Source organism: Neoarius graeffei, chromosome 1, assembly GCF_027579695.1.
Source record: "Neoarius graeffei isolate fNeoGra1 chromosome 1, fNeoGra1.pri, whole genome shotgun sequence".
NCBI classification, from domain to species: domain Eukaryota; kingdom Metazoa; phylum Chordata; class Actinopteri; order Siluriformes; family Ariidae; genus Neoarius; species Neoarius graeffei.
Window position 1 is genome coordinate 34,702,674 of NC_083569.1, and position 25,391 is coordinate 34,728,064.

The window sequence follows — 25,391 nt, forward strand, 5'->3', positions numbered from 1 at the left end:
GCTCAGTGGTCACTGAACGCCTCTAAACATCCTCTCCATTTCTCAGAGATGATGTAAAGAACACTAATACCAGCCATTTAGAAGCTCGTCAGTACTTACTTACTACTCACAGTTTAATACGCTGGCCCTTTGTGGATAAGATTGAAGACCCCTGATTACAACCCTCTGGAAATCAGTGGAATGATTGTAACTCAGGTGAGGGATTTCAGTGGGGGAATTTTAACCAATGGAGTTACTGAAGTACTGTTACATTAACACAAGCTATCTCTATATTTAGCTTAAATAATGTTAACTTGACACTATTAGCTTGCTAGTTTTTAACAACTGTATTCAATGTGCTCTTGAAGCGGGTAAAGGTTGGTTTATGTTATAGTTACAGTAGTAGGTACTTGGTTTTGGCTTGTAAGTGTGTGTTTTATGCATGGTGTCACCAGGTAATGCTAACTTCCAGTGACTTTGGGAAGAATGTGTGATAAGCATCACAGGAGTTGAATAACGTCGAAAACATCATTTGGCCAGGGAGAGGATTCTCACTGGTGACAACGCTGAAATCATTTCTTAATGTCTATTTGCATGCAAAAATTACATCTTCTGCTGTTGTTATTTTAATACTGGTTTAGTTTGGTTTCTAACATAACTTTTAGGTTGTGTATTTTATTCTATATTAACTTTAGATGTTTAGATAAATTTGCTAAATTTAATGTCAAAATGGCACAGGCAGCTAATTTACTGTACATGGCACAAACATGGCAGGGAGATTTTCTTTTTTCAGTCTTGTTGCTCAGCTTGCAAGATGGAAATTTAATTTGTGAGATATTTTATGTGGTTGTGTGCCATTTTTATTACCATTTAGTTTGTACATGGTATTATTAAAGAGCCTAGCTAGAACTATAAGTTCTACTAATTATTCATTATCATGAAAAATTAGTACAGGAATATTTTTTTTCCTTCTTGCTAGCTATTTAAGTTTGCTGTATAGCTAACTAAGATGTACTTCATACTGTATAGCCATGGCTAACTTAATTCAATTATTTCCCATGAGGGCAATCCATTTAATACAAATACATTTAAGAAAATATTGTTCAGGGGTGGGTTTCCTGAAAACCTCTTAAAGCTAAGAGTGTCTTTAAATACCTCTTAAGATCCATCATTAAACTAACATGGTTTCCCCCCAAAATGTTGTATCCAAAGTAGTACTTTAGTTTACTCTTAACATACGATGGACCTGGATCACTCTTTCACAACAAAGAGCGTCTCCTCGCAGATGAATACACAGAATGCGCATGCACCTCTGAGGGACTCTCACAATCAATGGGTGGAAACTGGTGTTGAATCTGCTGCCGGTGTTCAGTTCTTTTTCTTGTACATTGCAAGTACATCGAATTAATTATGAAATGAATATATGCAACATCTCATCTCATTATCTCTAGCCGCTTTATCCTTCTACAGGGTCGCAGGCAAGCTGGAGCCAACCCTGCTGACTACGGGCGAAAGGCGGGGTACACCCTGGACAAGTCGCCAGGTCATCACAGGGCTGACACAGACACAGACAACCATTCACACTCACATACACACCTACGGTCAATTTTGAGTCACCAGTTAACCTAACCTGCATGTCTTTGGACTGTGGGGGAAACCAGAGCACCTGGAGGAAACCCACGCGGACACGGGGAGAACATGCAAACTCCACACAGAAAGGTCCTCGCCGGCCATGGGGCTCGAACCCGGACCTTCTTGCTGTGAGACGACAGCGCTAACCACTACACCACCGTGCCACCTATATGCAAAATATTATGCATATTTTAATGTTATCGAATTATGTATGGATATCGTAATGTCACATTGATATTGCCACATTTTAATCAAATTTAACTCCATTAGACAAGTGTTTATCTAATTTAGTGTCATAAATGAGACAAATTTCTGCACCTGTAACCGTGTGTGTGTGTGTGTGTGTATATATATATATATATATATATATATATATATGTGTGTGTGTGTGATAGATATATATATATATATATATATATATATATATATATATATATATATATCACACACACACACACACACACACACACACACACGGTTACAGGTGCAGAAATTTGTGCCATAAATGGAAAAATTTCTGCACCTGTGTGTGTGTGTGTGTGTGTGTGTGTGTGTACAGTGGATATAAAAAGTGTACACACCCCATTAAAATGATAGGTTTTTCTGATGTAAAAAAAATGAGACCACAAATAATTTAAAAACTTTTCCCACCTTTAATGTGACCTATAACCTCATCTCATCTCATTATCTCTAGCCGCTTTATCCTGTTCTACAGGGTCACAGGCAAGCTGGAGCCTATCCCAGCTGACTACGGGCGAAAGGCGGGGTACACCCTGGACAAGTCACCAGGTCATCACAGGGCTGACACATAGACACAGACAACCATTCACACTCACATTCACACCTATGGTCAATTTAGAGTCACCAGCTAACCTAACCTGCATGTCTTTGGACTGTGGGGGGAAACCGAAACACCCGGAGGAAACCCACGCGGACACGGGGAGAACATACAAACTCCGCACAGAAAGGCCCTCGCCGGCCACGGGGCTCGAACCCGGACCTTCTTGCTGTGAGACGACAGCGCTAACCACTACACCACCGTGCTGCCCGACCTATAACCTGTACAATTCAATTGAAAAACAAACATATCTGTTGGGGGGGGGGGGGGGGGGGGAGTACAATAAGCTGGTTGCATAAGCGTGCACACCCTTAAACTAATACTTTGTTGAAGCACCTTTTGATGTAATTACAGGATTCAGTCTTTTTGGGTACACACCTGCCATCAATTAAAATAAGTCTGATTAACCACAAATAAAGTTGACATTTACTCCATTGCATCCTCCAGCAAAAGCCATGGTTCACAGAGAGCTTACAAAGCATCAAAGGGATCTCATTGTTGAAAGGTATCAGTCAGGAGAAGGGTACAAAAAAATTTCCACAGCATTAGATATACCATGGAGCACAGTGAAGACAGTCATCAAGAAGTGGAGAAAATATGGGACAACAATGACATTACAGAGAACTGGACGTCCCTCCAAAATTGATGAAAAGACAAGATGAAAACTGGTCAGGGAGGCTGCCAAGAGGCCTACAGCAACATGGAAGGAGCTGCAGGAATTTCTGGCAAGTACTGGTTGTGTACTACATGTGACAACAGTCTCCAGTATTCTCCATATGTCTGGACTATGGGGTAGGGTCAAAGAAAAACATCCAGGCCCAGCTAAATTTTGTAAAAAAAAAAAATGCATCAACTCTCCCAAACACGTGGGAAAACGTGTTATGGTCTGATGAAACCAAGGTTGAACTTTTTGGCCACAATTCCAAGAGGTGTGTTTGGTGCAAAAACAACACTGCATGTTGCCAAAAGAACACCATACCCACAGTGAAGCATGGTGGTGGCAGCATCATGATTTGGGGTTGTTTTTCTTCTGCTGGAACAGAGGCTTTAGTCAGGGTGGAGGAAGTTATGAACGGTTCTTAAATATCAGTCAATTTTGGCCCAAAACCTTTGGGTGTCTGGTAGAAAGCTGAAGATGAAGAGGAATTTCATCTTGCAGCATGACAATGACCCCAAGCGTGCATTGAAATCAACAAAAGAATGGCTCAGCCAGAGCCCAGACCTAAATCCAATTGAAAATCTGTGGGGTGACCTGAAGAGGGCCATGCACAAGAGATGCCCTCACAATCTGACAGCTTTGGAGCGCTTTTGCAAGGAAGAGTGGGCAAATATTGCCAAGTCTAGATGTGGCAGGCTGATAGACTCCTACCAGAAAAGACTGAATGCTGTAATTAAATCAAAAGGTGCTTCAACAAAGTATTAGTTTAAGGGTGTGCACACTTAAGCAACCAGCGTATTGTAGTTTTTTTTTTATGCCCCCCCCCAAAACAGATTTGTTTCTTTTTCAATTGAATTGGACAGGTTATAGGTCACATTAAAGGTGGGAAAAGTTTTGAAATTATTTATTGTGGTTTCATGATAAAGTGCAATGCCATCATTAATGTGGAAATCCACCCCAGATCCGTAAGAATGTTTGTGTATGAATTTGTAGCTGCAGCTTCATGTTACCTAAAATTATGTGTATATATTTTTGTCACAGTCCGGTCCAGTCCATCCATGCCTGAGTTTGTGGGACTTCCATGCCAGCTCCAGGCCGGATCCGGGACAGGAATTCAGTCCTGCCCTGCTGGAGACCATCTTCCCTGAAGCGGCACTCCCACACCTGCTACCACTCCTCTCCCATCAGCCAGGGCCTACTTAAGAGCTGTTTGGAGCTACTCCAGTTGCCAGACTGTCTCTTGCAGACTTTCTTCACCTCACTACAGCCCTTTGGTATTGTGACTTATTGATTCCCCCTGCCTGTATAATTCCATGGTTTTTTGCTTAGTTTTCTGTCCAGTTTTTGCACCTGTTCCTTTGGATTGTGTTTTTTGCTTCCTCTGCCTGGCTTTTCCCTTGTCCCTGTTTTCTTCTGTTTTTGTGAAGATATTTCTGTCCTGTTTTTGTCCCTGACTGTGCCTGCCTGCTCTTCTTTGTTTTGACTTTTTGGCCCATTCTTTAACTACCAATTTTGCCTGAGCCCTATTGTACCTCTGCTCTGTACTTCATTAAAGAAGTTTCTTTTTGTACACTGCCTGTCTTGAGTCTACTCTTGGGTCCTCACTTCACCTCAGCTTGCCATTTCTGACAATTTTATGCTGGGGTGTGGGATGAGCTGTGACATCAGTGAATGTTTTGTGTAAAAATATTGTTAAAATGCATTCTGTCTCAATGTTAACATTCTATTAATTTATTATGCAGCAAATGGACCAATCTGAAAATGATCCTCAGTCAGTGATTCCTGGGTTCTTGGATGATGAGCTCTACATCATTCCAAGATACAAAGTTTTGAATTAAGTGAAATGTTGGTGTGGTTATGTGTAATGTTGCCTAATGAAATTGGGAAAAACAACTGTTCTGTCCTACGTCGGACATTTCCTCTGTTACTGCTGAAATTCTATGACTTTCTATTTGATGAATTTGTACTGTTATATTGTGTAGTTTGATTTCCGTGAATCTTATTGTTAATACTTCATGATAATAAATGTGTTGAAGTCAGTGTATGTGGCAGTGGGGGTGTGGCCAAGCATCGGTCTGTGAATGGAGGGTGGAGTCAGGGAAGGTGAGTGGTCATGTCACTACACCTGTTATCAATTAACGTGTGTTTCCTTCAGTGACTGTGCCTGATAAAAGGAGAGTGAGAAGGGGAGGATGGTGCAGAGGGCTCGATGACAGCCTGTGTGTGCGTGTGAGAGGTTTTGAGCCCTATGCTGAAAAGCAAAAATAAAAGAAACACTATAAATGCAAACAACCGCCTGCTGTCCTTCTGTGCTCCACCCACATCAGCGTCTCGCTACAGTGGTGCTGAAACCCGGGAAGAGTGCAGAAGGGAACAGCCTCATGGAGTCCTCACCATTTAAGGACCTGATCCATGCTCTTGCCACAGCCCAGCAGAACCAGCACCAAGCACTGGTCGCCCTCCAGAAGGAGCAAGAACAACAGTTCAAAGCCTTGGTGCTGGCCCAACAGGAGGACCGCCAGGCGTTCCAGCACCTGCTCATGTTGGCAGAGCCCACGACTGCCACCGTAGCGGACCCTCCCCACCTCACCTTAATGAAGATGGGTTCGCACAATGACCCAGAAGCCTTCCTCGCGCTCTTCAAGCAGGTAGCAGAGGCATGGGGTTGGCCAGTAGACCAGCGCACCTCCTCCCCCTGCTGACAGGCGAGGCGCAACTGGCCATGCTGCAGCTCCCTGCCAACAGCCGGCTCATGTATGCGGACCTTTGAAGAGCCATCCTCCAGCATGTCGGCCGCTCCCCAGAGCAACAACGGCAGCGCTTCCGCTCACTGTGGTTGGAGGAGGTCAGCCGGCCATTCGCATTCGGGCAGCAACTCCAGGACACCTGCTGACTGTGGCTGAGGGCAGACGACTGCAATGCCGAGGGAGTGATCGACCTGGTGACACTGGAGAAATTTGTTGTGCAACTTTCGGAAGGAATGGCCCGGCGTTGTTGGCCCAGTCAATCGAGCTGGCCGAGGACCACATGGCAGCTGTTCTGATGACAGGATGGCATGTCTCCTCTTCTCTTCTCTCTCTCCCTCTGCTTCCCATCCTTGCCCCATTCTCCCACCGCAGGGGCCGGCTCCCCCCCAGCTGGCTCGGCGCACTCGTGGTGTCCTCCCATTTCCCCCTTCCTTGTCTGTCTCCTCCCCCTCAGGTGAGTGATGCCCGTAACACTGGTGCAGAGGGAGAGCCTGGGCCGGTGTGCTGGTGCTGAGGGGAGCCAGGACATCTCCAACATCAGTGCTCCGCAATGGAGGTGGGCACAGTGATCCGGGTCCCCAACGCGCCACAGACTGCCCTCGATCGGGCTGGAGCATATCGAATACCGGTAAGTGTCCAAGGGGATACGTATCAGGCTTTGGTGGATTCCGGCTGTAACCAGACCTCAATCCACCAAAGCCTGGTGCAAGGTGAGGCATTGGGGAGAGCATGTATGGTGAAGGTGTTTGTATGTGCATGGGGATGTTCACAACTACCCTTTGATGTCCATCCACATTCTATTTTGAGGGGAAAAACATAGTGTAAAGGGTTAACCCTCATCTCACCCACTCGCTAATTTTGGGGACTGATTGGCTGGGGTTTAAGGAATTAATGACGCACATAGTGAAGAGTGGGTCCTGCTGTAATTCAGCTAGGGAAAGCTGAATTGCATTGGCGGGAGAAGCTGTCATAGAGCCGTCTATGTCAGCACCACGTCAGGGTGATATGCGGAGTGAGAAGCGCCCCGCCCCTGCTCCCTCTCTTGGGGATTCCCTTGGGGATTTCCCGTTAGAGCAGTCATGAGACGGGACTCTGCAGCATGCATTTGACCAAGTGAGAGTAATCGATGGTCAAATTCTCCAGCCAAATGCAATGCCGACTGTGCTGTCCTTAATGCAGTGTAGCAACAGTAGCTACACAGCCAGTTAAACCCTGATGCAATGACAAGGAGTCTGTGACATAGTTAACATTGACGTTGTTTACTAAAGCTTCCTACATTACATGACAGGGTGAAAACTGTAACAAAAAATAAAGTTTAACTATTTTAACATTAGGCTCAGCTTCGCATAAAGTTTAATGAAATATTCTTGTACATACATGTAAATAAAAACCATCTTTTTAAACTATTTATCTTCCCTTTCAACTTTTAACATAACTTATCATTTATTAACTTAACAACATTTTACTTACGACTTTGCTTCTAGCGCCACTCACGATCAGAATTTGTTTGCTAGAACTGTTTTTAACTGATGGGAACAAGGCAGGAAGCAACTGTTGCTAAGCAGAAATGGCAGGAACAAGTATCAAAATAAAAGTGCTATTCGTTCTCAGTGTGTCATTATAAAAGTCTCCACATATATCGCCCTACTGGCAACTCCCCGCCTGACCACTGTGAGGTCACTACACTATCATGAACCCTAATATCAACTAAGAACTACAACTGAAACATCAGTCTTTACTAAGAAGCAAAACAGTTTCTGTCACTGGTCTAAGGTAAGTCTTTGATTGTCCTTGGTTTGCTATCTTTAATTCCACCTTATGGACTTTTTCCATCTGTTCCTGGAATAGCCTTTGTGACTACTGCCAAAGGCCAGTTGTTGCGGGCAGCTTGGTTGTCTTTGAGGAGGACAATGTCACCTTCTTGCAGGTTCTGGTGGGGCCTTGTCCATTTCTTGCAGCTTTGTAAGGTTGACAGGTACACTTGACTCCAACGACTCCAGAACAAGTTGGATAAGGCTTGTCCTTGTCTCCACTGAGGTCTACATCATCTTTGGCTGGTGCGCAGTCCTCACTTGGGAAGGCTTCCAAGACAGCCTGACTGTTTGAGGCAAATTTGTGGAGCCTCAGGTCAGACTCAGCAAGTGAGGCTTGAGTCCTATGGAGCAGCCCAATAGCCTCTGCATCAGTTGGGACAGAACAGAGGCCATCGTCAACATAAAAGTGCCGTTCGACGAAGTTTACAGTGTCTGTTCCATATTTCTCTGTGCCCTCTCTGATGGCTCTTCTAAGCCCATAGATCGCCACTGCCGGAGATTGGCTATTTCCAAAAACATGAACCTTCATTCTGTAGTCGATGACTTCATTGGCCACATTATTATCCTTGAACCATAAGAATCGCAGGTAGTTTCTGTGCTTTTCGGCCACGAGGAAGCAGTAGAACATTTGTTGTATATCCGCCATCACAGCGACCTTGTCCTTTCGGAACCGCATGAGCACTCCTAGAAGGGTGTTGTTCAGATCTGGGCCAGTCAAGAGCACATTATTCAAGGAGATCCCAGACTGTTGGGCACTTGAATCAAACACTACCCTGATTTGATTGGGTTTCTGTGGGTGATATACCGCAAAACTTGGTAAATACCAGCACTCCTCTTCTCTTAGCTCTGGCACCACCTCAGCATGGTTGTTTTCCAGCAGTTTACCCATGAATTCCACATATTGCTGTTGCATTTCTGGCCTTCTTCTTAAGTTGTGCTGAAGTGATTCAAACCGCTTGAGCGCTTGCTCACGGTTGTTGGGAAGCTGTTGTCTAGGCTGTCTGAACGGTAATGGAGCAACCCAGCTGTGTGAATCATTTCTATAGACTTCTTTGTCCATCATTTTTATGAAAGTCTCATCTTCGATTGAAGGTGCCAGCTTATTGTCCTGTTCGGTGCAGTCAAACACATTTTGACCCAGCCTGTCTTCCTTAGCCCTGGGCGGTAAGACACTGTTTCTAGGCGCTTTGCCATGAAGTTCCTCTTTAATGTGCAAAAGGCTTGTGCATGGCTGGAGGAGTGAGGGCCGATGACAGTCAACCATGGTTGTCCGGAAGGCACTAACATTTGGCTTGTGTGTGTATTCCCTAGACAGACTTCTCCGACCAGCACCCAGCCCAAGTGTTGCGCAAAGGGTGCATTGACAGGGCCATTTATTTGTTCCCGTACTTTGTGTGCTCTGATTGCATCTCTCCCTAGCAGCAGGAGGATCTCAGCTGTGGGGTCCAGCTCTGGGATGTGTTCTACTACCTTTAACAGGTGAGGCTGATGATGAGCAGCATTTGGTGTGGGGATTTCAGACCAGTTGTCAGGTAAGTCATTACACTCAGTGAGTGGTGGTAGGGGAATTGTAACCTTCCCATTGAGGGACTCCACGATAAAATCTGATGCCCCTCTGCCGAAAGTTTCCACTATACTGGAACATGTTCTCAGTTGGTAAGGATATGGCTCAGTGTAAATGTTGAACTTGTTGAAGAAACTGGACTTGGCCAATGACCGGTTGCTTTGGTCATCTAACACAATGTAGGCCTTGATGGCTTCATCTGGGTGGCCTTTCTGGTACACCCTTGCTAGGCATATCTTGGAGCATGACCGTCCGACTTGTCCTGTACCGCATACTGCCGTGTAGCTTGAGCTGATTTCACTGGTGTTGTTTACCTCTTCTTCCTCCCCGCCATGCTGTGGCGAGGTCAGAGGAGCCATGGTTTGTGGTGCTGGTCCTGGATGCATAGCTGAGACATGTTGGGTGCTATCACACTCAGAACATTTCACTGTTGTAGTGCAGTCCTTTGCCATATGGTTGGTTGAGCTACAGCATTTAAAGCAGATGCCATTTTCTTTCAGAAAGACTTTGTCATCAAGAGTTTCGGCTCTGAAGGCTTTGCACTTCAGTGGGTGGGGTTTTGCATGTCTCGGGCAGATCTTGCTTGGATCACTGGAGGCGTTTGACTCTGCGGGGGTGACATTAATCTTATGAACAGCAATGGGTTTCTTGATGGTTTTAGGACAGGCACTTTCAGCTCTGACAGATGATGTAGTGGTGGCATTTAAAAAGGCAAAGCTGAGGTCATTTCTTTTCTTGGCCTCATAACGTATGAATTTGGTGAAGTAATCAAACGGTGGGAACCATTCTCCATTTGCTTCTTTATACTTAGAACCGGCTGAGATCCATTTTTCCTGGAGTCCACAAGACGGCTTGGTTACTATTGGTTCAATGCTGCGCGTCGTATCCAGGTAGGACAGGCCTGGTAAGTAGCCATCTTCCTTAGCACACTGCACTTCTATCAGCAGGTCAGCCAGCTCTCGTAGCTTCAAATTTTCCTTGGCTGAAACTCTGGGAAATTCATCAAGTCGGGTAAAGAGGGCCTTTTCAATCACCTCTGGTGCTGCATAACACTCCTGAAGATGTTTCCAGGCTTTCACAAGTGCTATTTGTGGACTTGCTATGTGCACTGCATGGAGACGTTTCACCTGGTTGCTGGATTCTTTTCCAAGCCATCGTGTCATTAAGTCCAATTCCTCAGTGGCTGTGAGACCAAGTCCTTGAGTGGCATTTTTATATGATGACAGCCAAGCACGATAATTTTCAGGTTTATCATCAAACTCATACAAACTTGTGTTCACTAGGTCACGTCAAGCTAAATATCATGCCAGGTGTTCAGTTGCAGGCATACTTTGAGTATTTTTTGACTGAGGGTTGAAGGCTGGAGCCGCAACATTCAGGTCAGTCATCTGTGAGGTGAGAGTCTTGGGAATTGCCTGAGCCCCCTCTTTGGTAAATGGATTCTGGCTGATTGACTCTTTGGCTGCTGGTGGAACATAAGCATAGTCTAAGTCATCATCTGCAAAATCCACATAATTTGTGTTGTCACATGAAAAAACAGGCAGCTGATGGTGTGAAGCAAAGGAGTAGTTTGGGCTATAACTGAGAGTGGCATGTGTAGTTGGCTAAGGACTAGCCTTCATGGCTGTTCGTTGAACAGAGTTGGTGGAATGGAAGCGAGTTTGGATGTACTCACTTGTTCATTCAAGTTTGCTTTGTTCTATTGAATTTGCTTCATCCAGCACAATATACCGTAATTGTTGTCCCCTGTAACAGCTGACTCCCAGACAGCTACTTCGGCTTCAGCTGCTGCTGCTTCATGGCACATGACGAGTGTTTCAATGTCAGTCTCTTTTTTTGGCTTTTTCTATCTTAGCTTTGGCTTCTTGCACAGTATTCAACACACACTTTAGCAGCTGCTGCTTTTGCTCGTGCACGAAGTAGAGCACTGATTGATGAGGCAGATGAATGAAAACTGCTTCCACTTTCTACGGACTTAGTAGATCTAGTTTCCATCTTGACTCGATGCTCAATGCTAACTTCTAAGTCTTTTCACTGTGCTGTCCTTACTGCAGTGTGGCAACTGTAGCTATACAGCCAGTTAAACCCTGATGCAATGACAAGGAGTCTGTGACGTAGTTAACATTGACATTGTTTACTGAAGCTTCCTACATTACATGACAGGGTGAAAACTGTAACAAAAAGTAAAGTTTAACTGTTTTAACATTAGGCTCAGCTTCGCATAAAGTTTAATGAAATATTCTTGTATATACATGTAAATAAAAAAATCTTTTTAAACTATCTTCCCTTTCAACTTTTAACATAACTTAATCTATCATTTATTAACTTAACAACAAATTTTACTTACGACTTTGCTTCTAGCGCCGCTCACGATCAGAATTTACGTTTGCTAGAACTGTTTTTAAGTGATAGGAACAAGGCAGGAAGCAACCGTTGCTAAGCAGAAATGGCAGGAACAAGTATCAAAATAAAAGTGTTATTCGTTCTCAGTGTGTCATCATAAAAATCTCCACATATATCGCCCTACTGGCAACACACCGGCCTTCCCCTATTTTCCTATTATTAAGGATATCGAGTGATGCAGGACACTCAAACTGGTGAAAAGGTAACACTGCTGTTAATTCCAAGGAGCTGCTGGTAATTCATATTCCAAGCGGCTCACTTTAATCCCATGGCCGGACACTTGGGGCAGGATAAGACACTAGCCCGAATAATGGCCTGGTTCTATTGGCCAGGGATTCGCGGGGATGTCCATCGGTGGTGTGCAGCGTGCCATGAATGCCAATTAGTAAATCCCGCAGTCACTCCAAAAGCGCCTTTGCGCTCTCTCCCTTTAATCAAGACCCCATTTGAAAGAATTGGGATGGATCTCGTCGGGCCATTAGATCGGTCAGCACAGGGATATCGCTTTATTTTAGCCCTGGTAGACTATGTAATGTGATGTCTGGAAGCAGTGCCACTCCGCAATATCAGCACGCAGTATAGCAGAAGCACTCCTCTGCTTTATCTCCTGGGTCGGGATTCCAAAAGAAATCCTGATGGACCAAGGCACTACATTCAGGTCACGCACACTGTGCGAGCTGTATGGGTTACTGGGGATTAAGCCTATCCACACCAGTGTCTATCACCCCCAAATGGATGGCTTAGTAGAATGGTTCAATCAAACTCTCAAAAATGTAATTCGGAAGTTCATAAGCAAAGATGCACGTAATTGGGATAACTAGCTCAAGCCCCTGTTATTTGCAGTATGAGAGGTCCTGCAAGCCTCCACAGAGTTTTCACCATTTGAATTGTTATATAGGCGTAAGCTGCGTGGCATTTTGGATGTGCTACATGAAAACTGGGAGGAGGGACCTTCACGTAGTAAGAACAAAATTCAATACATTATCGACCTGCATGCCAAACTCCACACACTCATACACTTAACCCAGGAGAATTTACGGCAGGTGCAAGAACGTCAAGTCCGACTGTATGACAGGGGCACGCACCTTAGGGAGTTCACACCGGGAGACAAAGTACTCATATTACTGCCCATGTCAAGCTCCAAATTGGTCGCCAAGTGGCAAGGGCCCTTCGAGGTCACACAGCAAGTTGGGGACGTTGACTATGAGGTGAGGCGAACGGACAGGGGTGGGGAATTGCAAGTTTACCACCTCAATCTATTAAAACGTTGGAATGAGGAGGTCCCTGTGGAGTAGGTGTCAGTAATTCCGGAGAAGGCGGAGCTGGGGCCAGAGGTTCAAAAAAGAAAATTGACATTGCCCACCGCTCCGGTCCCCTGTGGACACCACCTCTCCTCAACCCAGCTCATGAAGGTAACACAGTTGCAGAAAGAATTTTCCGACATGTTTTCGCCCCTGCCTGGCTGCACCCACCTAATAGAACACCACATTGAGGCACCCCCGGGGGTGGTAGTGCGTAGCTGCCCTTACCGTCTGCCCAAACACAAAAAAAAGGTGGTCCGGGATGAACTTGAAGCCATGCTCGAAATGGGCATAATCGAGGAGTCCCACAGCAACTGGAGCAGCCCAGTGGTCCTGGTCCCCAAGACCAATGGGTCGGTCTGGTTCTGTGTGGACTATAGGAAAGTCAACGCAGTGTCTAAATTTGATGCGTACCCAATGCCTTGCATTGACGAGTTGCTCAATCAATTAGGTGCTGCTTGTTTTTATTCAACACTGGATTTAACGAAGGGATATTGGCAGATCCCCTTAACTCCTCTGTCGTGAGAGAAAACGGTCTTTTCCACACCGTCTGGCTTATACCAATTCATCACACTTCCTTTTGGGCTGTTTGGGGCGCCTGCTACATTCCAATGGCTTATGGACAGGGTCCTACGCCACCTACGCAGCCACGTATCTGGATGACATCATCTACAGTAATGACTGGCCGCGGCACTTTGAACACCTTAGGGCCGTCCTAAAGTTGCTGAGGTGGGTGGGTCTCACAGCATCTGGGTTTCCACTTGGGCCATGGGCAGGTGCATCCCCAAATTAATAAGACGGCAGTGATTGTGGCCTGCCCGAGGCCCAAGACCAAAAAGGGAGTGAGAGAGGGGCTGGCTGGCTACTATTGGAGGTTCATACCTAATTATTCAGAGGTCACCAGCCCGCTGACTGATCTCACTAAAAAGGGAGCACCAGATCCGGTCCAGTGGACGGATCAATGCCAACAGGCTTTCTCTAAGGTAAAGGTTGCACTGAGTAGGGGGCCACTGTTACACTCCCCTGACTTTTCTCTCCCCTTTATTTTGCAGACAGACGCATTGGACAGAGGGCTGGGGGCTGTTCTGTCCCTGGAGGGGGAGGAGCGTCCCGTGCTGTACATTAGCCGGAAGCTGTCGATGTGGGAAGGCAGGTAAAGCGCGATTGAAAGAGTGCCTAGCCATCAAGTGGGTGGTCCTCGTCCTCCGGTACTACCTGCTGGGGCGCCCTTTCACCCTCTGTTCAGACCATGCACCCTTCCAGTGGCTCGACCGCATGAAGGATGCCAACGCGTGGATCACCCATTGGTATCTTGCACTCCAGCCATTTAAATTTGAGGCAGTCCACTGGCCGGGGGCACAGATGGCGGTGGTGGACTTCCTCTCCTATCGGGGGGGGGGGTCGGCTTCAGGCTGGACGGCTCCCCAGCCTGAGTCGGGTGGTAGAGGTATGTGGCAGCAGCGGCGGCCTATGAATGGAGGGTGGAGTCAGGGAAGGTGAGTGGTCAGGTCACTAAACCTGTTATCAATTAATGTTTGCGTGTCTCCTTCAGTGACTGTGCCCGATAAAAGAAGGGGGGGACAGCGCCAAGGGCTCGATGATAGCTTGTGTGTGCGTGCGCGCGAGAGTGAGCGGTTTTGAGCCCTATGCTGAAAAGCAAAAATAAACACTGAACGCAAACAACCGCCTGCTGTGCTTCTGTGCTCCACCCACATCAGAGTCTCACTACAGTGTATTATCCTCATTAACTGATTGTGTCAAGTAAAATTTAAGTGTGTAGCCAAGGACCGCACATAAATGTATTATTACACGTTTACACATATTCATGTTAACCTTCCTGACTCATTCATTATGTTAAAATCATTTACACAGTGAATGTATCAAAATTAACACGTGTCACCCCAAAACTCACCCACTGATGTGTAAGAATTTAACACAGTTTGTCCCAGTTTTGCCACATCCTTTCTAAGCATGTGTCATCTTCTGATGTAGCCGAGCCACCTCAAAGTTTGATGTGTTGTGCATTCTGAGATGCTTTTCTTCTCACCCCAGTTATAATGGGTGGTTGTTTAAAGGAGATATATTAGACCCCTTTTCCACAAATTGGCAGAGTTCTCTGAGGTCTTAAGGAAATGTCTGTGAGATGCTTTGGTCAAACTATTACAAGCATAAAGCACTACAGCTCCCTTCTCACTCTGTCTAAACAGCCCTGTTCAAAATGGCCAATTTGAGGAATGACCCGTTCCTTTAAAAGATAATGAGCCACTGCTCACCCCAACCTCCTCTTCTGCCAGCCAATCAGGTATCACATTCTTTCATTCGCAAAGGCATTTCTCAAGCGATGAGTGGTGATACTCAGATAAGGGGGCAAAATAATTTCAATGAACTCCCCTTGTGACAGAAAGAAGAGCCACATACAGTACAAACGGCTTGTTGAAGCACATTTTCTGAGAGAGGCAACTCAAACGAAACTGACAGGGTTGTCTTATCTCGATGTTTGTGGGTTGGTAGGCTCCAGATACACAAATGTATGTGCACAAGCACTGAAAAAGTGAGCTTTTTCATAATACATCCCCTTTAACTTTAAAGCAGATACACAGAACCTTTATTTTTAAATACATTTCTAAGTGGCTAGTATCTCCATCCTTGACTCTTGTATGCTACGTAAATGGGAATAAAAAAAAATATTTTTGAGAGTTAAAATTGACTGCAAAGTTGGCATTTGAGCTGCCCCACTGAGCTAGCCATGCCTGAGTGAGTGACGTCACTGCGGGAATTGACTTTAAGGCTGAGGCCTTTTACAGCTATAGGCCAAAGTCATATAAATAAAAATTTATGGTGAAAGTAAGAAATACCGTTACCGACTTGCTCAACTAAGACTGATTTGACTTCATTGATTGTGGGTTGACTCTCATGAGAACAGGATAGGTGTTATAACTTATGCAACATACATGTACATGCATGCATTTTCACTGATAAAACATAAAAGGCTAATTAAATAATCAGATGAACTGAGACCATCACATTCTGAAGCAAATTAAATAATCTTATACCAGTAACTTAAATACACAATACAAGTTACATGTATTATCTAAGTGCAGGTAAACAATGTGGTGTTTTTGTTGTTTTTTTTATCCAAATGAGAGTTGGAGCTTAGCCATCTGTGTTCTCGCTTCTTGAAGGCCAATCTTGTGGCCGATTGTTTTGAAACAATCTGACTTTCAGTTGTTCATTCAATTCTCCGTTCATTCACTTCTTCCACGTAAGGGTGAGATGGCAGCAATATCCAGTTTAGAAATAAGACGGTTGGTCCATTAATTCTCCATTTTGTCTATCATCGCTGTCAGTTCAAAACCTGCTACTGTATGTGACAATTTAGGTCAATTCTCAAGGATGATTTTTTTTTTTTTGCAATTTGCACTAATATAATGCTGCAATTAGTTATTTTGATGGATATTGAACTGACCAAGCTAATAATAGAACAACTTTTACTGGCTTCTCAGCTTATTTCAGAGTTTTGTTCATTTTTTTACGTCTCCTGTAAAAAAGGAAAAATGTCACATAGCAGGTTTTGACCTGACAGCAATGCTATACTGACTACTCCGCCATTACTGCTTGTCTCAGGAAATTACTAAAACCCGGGATGGAACGGGACATCACCAGTTTTAGCAACAACTGCAGGGAGGTCACTGCCCGAGCGATATGTCACGTCCCATTCCGTCCTGGGTTTTAGCAACAACCCTCGGCTCATTCTGGGAGGACTGGTGCAACTGAACTTTTCTTTTTAAATAAATAAATAAATAAATAAATAAATACTTTCCTTTTCTTGTAGTTTTCTTTTTCTTTAATTGTTGATACTGCACCATCTTTCAATATGGGCTTATAGCCAATGCTCCTCAACAGATCAGAGGTCTCGCACGAGTCTTCAGTAAAATGTACAGAGGAGAGACCACTTCACAGGCACCCAATGTGCCCGTGAACTTCTCACAAAACGCGTCCAAATCTTTGCAGTTTGAACATTCTTGGACCATGAATGCAACGTAAATCCACCTTCTGTCATGTTGCTGGCACAGCTGGCACACACAAAATGGAGGGTCAGAGTTGCAGTCAGCTCTGTGTTTTTTAGTATAGCGGAAATGGCGATGAGACTGATAGACTTCCTGCTGTGACGTTAAGGATGTCAAGGTCATTCACTCAGACCACTACCTATATAAATCACTTTAATCATAAAAATTACAACATTAGATTTATTGTTAATTCTTAAAACTATTCCTGTGCCATTCTTGAGGTCTCAAGGCATTTATAAACGAAAGTGAGGCCATGGCTCTGCATATCTGCTTTAAGTTAGCATAGCCTTCCTGGTCTGATGGCTATTCTCGTCAGACCTCACTCACCAAGATGTTTTTGTCTTAAGAAACTCACTCACTGGATGCTTTTTTTTTTCTTTTCGTGTGTGTGTGTGTGTGTGTGTGTGTGTGTGTTAGGCATGTTGCTAGCAAGGTTTGGATTCACTTTCCACCCAAAGGGAAGCATCACTGCAAATTAATACAAAATTCTTCTGACTACTCATCTTTATACAATATTGAAATATTTCTAGCCTGACAAAAGTGGTCTCTTCCAGGATGGCAAACTCCCCATCCACAGGGCTCAAGGGTTCACTGAGGCAGAAGCTCCTACTCTCCCGCCGTGGGCAGGAGATCACCCACTTTAGGGAACATTTAGAAAATCCTCCCGACCTCCCGCTGACAACATAAAAATCTCCCGCCCGCCCTTACTACACATGATTAGTTAAAAAAAATATAACTTGATACACATTTATGTTGACGAAAATTAATAGTTGACTTTCCGCTTTTTGTGTGTCTGACATTGTATGGGTGGACTCAAGTGTGTACCCCATGGTATATGCCGATTCCCCGGTCGGTATACCGATCGGCGTAACGGGGGGATTGGAGTGAATGCCGGAGGCATGCGCACGCAGATCAAGCATGCATATGAATTGAGCGGAATTCGGTATGCTGCAGGGTACACACTTGAGCCCACCCAATGCCTTAGCAGTTACCGATAAAGCATACAGATTGCGCTATTAATGATACATGCGAGAGAACGAAAAAACCCGCGACACTCAGCCATTTGTTTGTTTTTTTTGCATCTGCATTTATCGCCTGCTCGTCTTTATGTTCTCTTGAATGAGATAATGAAACGAAACGAAGTTCCGTTGGTGGAAATGGCAAAAGCCAAACTACGAAGAAAAAAATATCAGAAAATCACCAAGATAAAGTTCAGATCATGGGCGGCACGGTGGTGTAGTGGTTAGCGCTGTCGCCTCACAGCAAGAAGGTCCGGGTTCGAGCCCCGTGGCCGGCGAGGGCCTTTCTGTGCGGAGTTTGCATGTTCTCCCCATGTCCGCGTGGGTTTCCTCCAGGTGCTCTGGTTTCCCCCACAGTCCAAAGACATGCAGGTTAGGTTAACTGGTGACTCTAAATTGACCGTAGGTGTGAATGTGAGTGTGAATGGGTGTCTGTGTTAGCCCTGTGATGACCTGGCGACTTGTCCAGGGCGTACCCCGCCTTTCGCCCGTAGTCAGCTGGGATAGGCTCCAGCTTGCCTGCAACCCTGTAAAACAGGATAAAACATCTAGAGATAATGAGATGAGATAAAGTTCAGATCGCCCGTCGCGATGGTCGCTAGGGACGAATGGCAGACTATTTTGGATGGCAGCAAGACGACCCTATATTTGACAAGGTTAGATCACCAGACCAGATGTTAGATTCTAACGAACTTGTCTGACTTTTTTTTGTCTGACTTTTACTAACTTAGACTTAGAATATTATTAGAAGAACGTTATCATCAGAGGGTCTACCATTGGCAATTTATAATAGTCATTATTGACATTGACTTTAGGCATATTAAAGTTTGGTCTATAGTCACTGGATTTATCTAGATCTGTTACTATTAAGATTTAATTGACAAAATTGACACGAAATGTGTTGAATCATTCATATACAGTATGCACACACACATATTGTGTGTGCGTGCATAGATAGATAGATAGATAGATAGATAGATAGATAGATAGATAGTGATACATATATATTGCTTTCGCACCTACGGCGCTCAAACTTGTCTCCCTCCGAGCTACTCGCAGAGAAGGAGAATCTCCCTCTTTGTAATTTCCCAAGTTGGAGCCTCTGCTGAGGATGCAAATTTTGTAAATCATATGCTCTGTCCGTCATCAGATTTCAACCAAATTGAACTCATATGGGAGATTCTGGGGCAGGTGTAATGTCTAATATCTATTGCAAGAATGTTGTTCATCCCTTTAGTCCAGATACAGAGACCAGAGACTTGCATAATCTTCAGCAAGGTTCACTGAAGCTGTTCTGGTAGCTCATGGTCGTCCAATGTTTTAATAATTCACTTTATGCTGTTTTTTTTTCTTTTGTTACCTGCATACCTAAAAGTTATACCATTATGAATTGAGTCAGAGCTAGACTATCACTAGAATTTATACACCATATTCATTATTTTACTGATGTTGAGCACAACCTACTGCTCATTGCAAATAATAACAGGCTGCACATTTTGATACAATTTTTATTACTGTATGCCAAAATAATAGCCTGCTGTTCCAATAAATTAGGATAAATTAAATCAAAATTCAGTGTTAAGCATCTTGGCACACATTTTGACAGCATTTTATTCTGAAGAATGTAGAACAGAAAGAATAAAATCTGACTTGCCTGTTTCAACTTTTGTGTGGTCAGTCCTCTCAGTGATTTTCTCCTGGCTGATGAGATAATCAACAATGCGCACACCAATTGGTGGTTCTGCATGATTCCATTCCAAAATAACCAATGAGCTACTGGGCTCATATGAGCGGGACAGCTTGAGCCTGAATAAAAAGAGCAGATAGGTCATCTACTGTTTCCTCTGAGAAATGTGTAGTCATATGAAATTAGCACCTATTAAATAACATAAACCTGTGCAAATCTGAGCTCAGCCTTTGTCTAATTGGGAGATAGAAGCTATGGCACATAAATAGAAATAGCCCACTCAGAAATATGTCAATGCCAGGATTCAAACCAATGTTGCAAAATCTATTCCCTTCTGGGACAGCACACAAGACTGCTTGGCCAAAGCAGATTATGCTGTGAATGTAGTAGTGCCACACATCAACTGTGGAATTGCTACCTGAGGCTGGCAGGCCAATTACATTCTTAAACATCCTCAGACTTGGTTAAACATACACATACAGACAGGTGCCTCTATAGACTTCAGTCAAAGGCTGAGCCAAAAAGTGAATATTACATTTCAGAAAAGTGTCCATGGTCAGATGGTTTCAAAGTTGGAACCCAAGTCTAGCTGTCTGGAGATTTGTATGAGTGTGTGAAAAGTATACAGTATTTATCTATATAGTATATTCACATATATAATATTTACATATGAAGTATATTTACTAGTATAGAGGTCTTCATGATCACAAATTCATCAGGCAACTCTGTGTTTGTATGCCTTACATGGGCTGAGAAAGTGGGGCACACGTTGGCAGTCCATCAGCACCAAAGGCACTGGAGTCACAGCGACACCAGTCATCAATGACATCGCCTTTCCCTGAGCACCATAACATGCTCATCATAGCTTCCTGCAGAGCCTGCCAAAGACAATATTTGAGCAAGGTAAGAGAGCTATGTTTTCTCTTCTGCTGCCTTATCTCTAATAAGCAAACAGTCACACATTCCAGCTAACACAATATTACACAAAACTACTGTTGCTTCGTGAAATAAGTATTCCTTGTGTAATATTGGTAATTAATTTAAAATATGGACATCAATAGGAAATGCTCTGGAATTGTTTGTGGTTGTTGTATTAGGTTATTGTTGTTTCACTACACTACATGGTCAAAAGCATGTGGACATCTGACCATCACACCTATATGGGGTTCTTCCTCAAACTGTTGCCACAAAGTTTGAAACACACAATTTTTGACTATATTCTTGTATGTTGTAGCATTATATTACATTTAATGTAATTAGCATTACAATTTCCCTTCACTGGAATTAAGGTGCACAAACATGTTTCAGCATGACGATGCCCCTGTGCACAAAGCAAAGAACCTGAAGACATGGTTTGCCAAGATTAGTGTGGAAGAACTTGAGTGACCTACACAAAGCCATGACCTCAACATCACTAAACACCTTTGAGATGAATTGGAAAGCCTTCTTGCCAGACATCATCCCAAACTCTTCTGCTCTTGTGGCTGAATAGGCAAATCTTCAAAGCCAATGTCCAAAATTTACTGGAAAGCCTTCTCAGAAGAGTGAAGTTTATTATAACAGCAAAGGTGGGGCTACTCTGTATTAATGCCCATAGTTTGGGATCTCTGAATGGGATGTTCAGTGATCAAGTGTCCACATACTGTTGGCCATACAGTGTACCAAACTAGTATCCACAAATATTAGATTAGATTCACTTTATTGATCCCACATCGGGGAAATTCACGTGTTACAGTAGCAAGAAAATGCCATACAGATAACAAAATAAAACTGAAATAAAAATTAGACAAACGAAAGATTAAATACAGAGGGCTATTTGCATTATCTACCGTGAAAAAGTATAGAAATATTGCCTTATTGAGAGGCTCGGAAAAAATTAGGTCGGACTTTTCATGTGGTTACAAACTGTCACAACCAAGCAGGTACCACAATATCCATAAACAAAGTATATTTTGGGCAACTTGTGAAACTTGTAAAAAGGACAACTAAATTAAAAATAAAACTTTACAATTCTTCCACATCAGTGATAATGAAATATTTAATAATGAAAAAAAAAATGGGGTTCTCAAAATTTTGCAGCCCAGGACCATTATAAATAGAAAATAAATTCCACTGAACCACCAGTACAGGATTATTTTATGAACATAATCCAAGTGTCCAAATATTAAGCTCATTATTTAAATGTGCACAATAATATTTATTGGAGCCAAAGAATGTTTTATTCCTGAACCTTCCACTCATCTCTCTATTTGACATATCAGTACAGTGAAGTGGCTGCTCTGACAGCTTTCTTCCAGCCATCAAAGTTTCTAGGGAAGATTACAATAGCAGTTTCCAGTTGCCTTTTATGAAATTATTATAGAGGTTTTCTCCTCTCAACTATTCACATCCACAGGCAATTCAGAGTAGCTAGTGAACCTAACTGCATGTCTTTGGACTGTCGGGGAAACCAGAACACCCAGAGGAAACCCACACAGACAGAACATGCAAGCTCCACACAGAAAGGGCCCCATCAGCTGTGAGGTTTGAACCTGGCAACTTCTTGCTGTGAGGCAACAGTGCTAACCATGGCACCATTGTGCCACCCTTCCACTCACTAAACATTTTTATTAAACTTTTTTATAGATTCAAGTTGCCATTATTCTTAGATCTATTCATTTTGGAGTTATTGAGGTTTGGATTAAACACATTAAGTTGTGAGTCAAATAGGCTAATAACTATAAGATTATACATGCCACTTCATCAACATTCTACTCTTCATCAACAGACAGGACATAAACTGACAGAACTAAAATAAACTGACAGGACAAAAACAAAACCACATCATCCTATGACCACGAGGCATTAAAAAAAAAACACACACACAAGTCTTTTAATGCACAGTCTAGTGGCCATGGCAAAGCAATACAAAAGAGTACATTAAGATGAGTATCATTTAGCATATGTCATAATGAAATATATTTGAAAAGAATGTTTTTCCCCATTTTCTCCCCAACTTGGCCATTTGCCAGCTCCCTCTGACTACCGAGCTCTTCTCCATCACCCCATCAGGGCAAAGGAATGATAGGGAATAGGGATGCGAACGCATTTCCTCAGAGAAATATGATGCAAGCCACCACATCTTTTCAAACTGCTGTCTATGTCAGCTACATCACAGGGCAACATAACACACATGGACAAACGTGCTATCTGCCCTCTTCTACATATCACTCACTCACTCATCCTCTTGCATGTGGTGTGTAGAGCCGACTAAGTTCACTAGGCTTGGCCATCTGCTTCTGTCTTCTGCCATCTGCAGTGCCTGGGGAAGCGAGATCTTAAGGTTCCTCAGATCACGTGCCACAACATCCATCCAACAGGTGTGAGGGGCCCCCCCTTGGCTGCCGCCATCCTGCCTGTTTGGGATTAAAATCCAATATGGCTCAGGTGGGGTGATCGGGTGGGAGGCATAGGATATGTCCATACCAACGTACCCATCGCATTGCTGCTAGGCATGAAGCAGGAGGTTGTTTAGTCAACTCACGAAGTTCCTTGTTGCTCACATGTTCATGCCATCAAATACCAGTGATCCTCCTTAGGGCTCTACTATCAAAGCCATCGAGTCGGGCTGCCAAAGTGTTGTTTAACGGCCAGGTTTTAGAGCCGTACAGGAGGACCGATATGACAGAAGAGTTGTAAATGTGTTGTTTAGTCTGTTGTGTAATGTGGTGGTGACGCCAGAGTGGTTTCCACAGGGACTGCAGAACAGCTGCAGCTTGAGCGCGTCTTTGATTAATTTTGGGTTTTAGGTCACCAGTCTTGGAGATTATTGATCTGAGATACTTGAATGAAAAAACAAAGTTAACTATGCAAAGGCTGAGGACAAGAGGTTCAGGATTGGGGCCTTCACCAATGTGCATAAGTTCTGTTTTACTCCAGTTGATGCTGAGGCCAAGTTTCTTGGCCTCCTTATCATACACCGTGAGGGCTTCTTGGAGTCAATCCAAATCATCAGCGAGCAAGGTGTTGTTGTCGGCATACTCAAGATCCACTAGGTTGTACTGTCCAAAGGACACCCCAGGAATGCGTTCACAGACCTTAGTCATTAAGTAGTCAATGACACAATTAAAAAGATCCGGTGCAGCCAGGCAGCCCCGGTGAACTCCGCTGTTGATGGTGAACCACTCCGACTCCTTGCCGTTCACTCTGACGCAGCTCTCCACAGAGTTGTACATCTGCTGAAAGAGGGTGATTATCTTCTGTTGTACTCCAAGCAGTCTCAGGATCTCTCAGAGGGAAGCATGGTCCACTGTATTGAATGCAGCTCGGAGATCTATAAAAGCAATATACAGATGCCAGTTCTTTCTGAACTTGCGTGCCTTCTCAATGGCTAGGCAAAGTGCAGAAATGTGGTCGATAGTGGAGCGGTTCGGCATAAAGCCTGCTTGTTGTGGGCGCCGTCTGCTCCTGATGGCTGGGTTGGTTCTTGTGAGTAGGATACGGGTGAACAGCTTCCCCAGGATGGAGAGTAAAGTAATGCCCCTGTGATTGCTGCATACCAGCTGGTCTCCCTTCCTTTTCCAGAATGGTAAGATGATACCCTGTCTCTAGTCGTCAGGGAGTTTTTGTAGGATCCACACATGGTTTATTATCTGAGTGAGCCACTGGGTCATATGGTCACCTCCAGCCTTCAGCATCTTGGCTGTGATGTTACAGATGCCAGGGGCCTTCCCGTTCTTCAGTTTCCTCAGAGCGGCCTTCACCTCATCTGGGGTAACAGGCATAGTGGGGCAATCGGGTTTTGTGGCATCAGTCACATTGGCAGCCTTAGCCAGTATGGGATCCTCAGGAACTAAAGTGTTCCTTCCAGTGGTTAATACAGTCAACTTCTGTGGAGATGATGTTACCGGCATTATCTTTGATAAGGAAGCTGCGTTGTCAAGGGCCAGCCTTGCCTTGGTGAAGAAGACTGTAGATTTGCTTTTGGTCGTTCTGCTCTGCTGCGGCTTCTAGCTTAGCCGCTTGTTTGATCCAGTGCTTCTCGCAGTCCTGACGGACAGCTGTGTTGTGAACTCCATTGAGACGGTGATACTCAGTCTTCTCCCTGCGAAGGCGTGCAGCTCGGCGGCGGTCGATAATGTCAAGGGTCTCTTGTGAGATCCATGGTTGTTTGGAGGAGGGTCTGCTCCTGCCTATTATTTCCTCAGCCGCTTTGTAGACTTCAGATTTGAAGTGCTGCCAGTCTGACATTGCATCCAAAGCTAGAGTGCTTTATCGGTTGGTGATAGCACATTTGTAGGCTTCTTGGATCATTGGGTCCTTGAGTCGAGAGGAGTCAAGACGTGCTTGCCTTTTGAGGGATGGGTCAACCTTAAACTTGAGCCTCATGTGGGCCATCAACAGCCTGTGGTCTGTGTTGCCAAGTTGGGCGTCTCTGTAGACTTGGCAGTTAGTGATGAATGACTTCCAGCGGCTTGAGATGAGGATATGGTCGATGGCTTTTCTGGTTCTTCCATCAGGGCTGTACCAGGTCCAGTGATGGATCCTCTTGCGAGGGAACCACATATCAGCAATGCAGAGATTTGTGGTTCTGCAGAGCTCCAGTAGGCGGCTGCCATTGTTGTTGGTGGCCGAATCCACGAATATGGGGCCAATCACATACTGCTGATAGATGTTCCGGGAGTTGGCTGATAGGGTGACATT

General features: G+C 44.3%; 1 protein-coding gene across 1 annotated transcript in view; it reads right to left on the minus strand.

Moving 5' to 3' along the window:
• The window catches only part of astn1 (astrotactin 1), a 1,125,762-nt gene that overhangs the window by 45,035 nt on the left and 1,055,336 nt on the right, over nucleotides 1–25,391 (minus strand). The window contains exons 18-19 of the mRNA XM_060931185.1: nucleotides 20,454–20,587; nucleotides 19,677–19,828 (exon numbers count right to left, since the gene is read on the minus strand). Of these exons, the coding sequence (XP_060787168.1) occupies nucleotides 19,677–19,828; nucleotides 20,454–20,587 (286 nt within the window). The remainder of the gene's footprint in view (nucleotides 1–19,676; nucleotides 19,829–20,453; nucleotides 20,588–25,391) is intronic.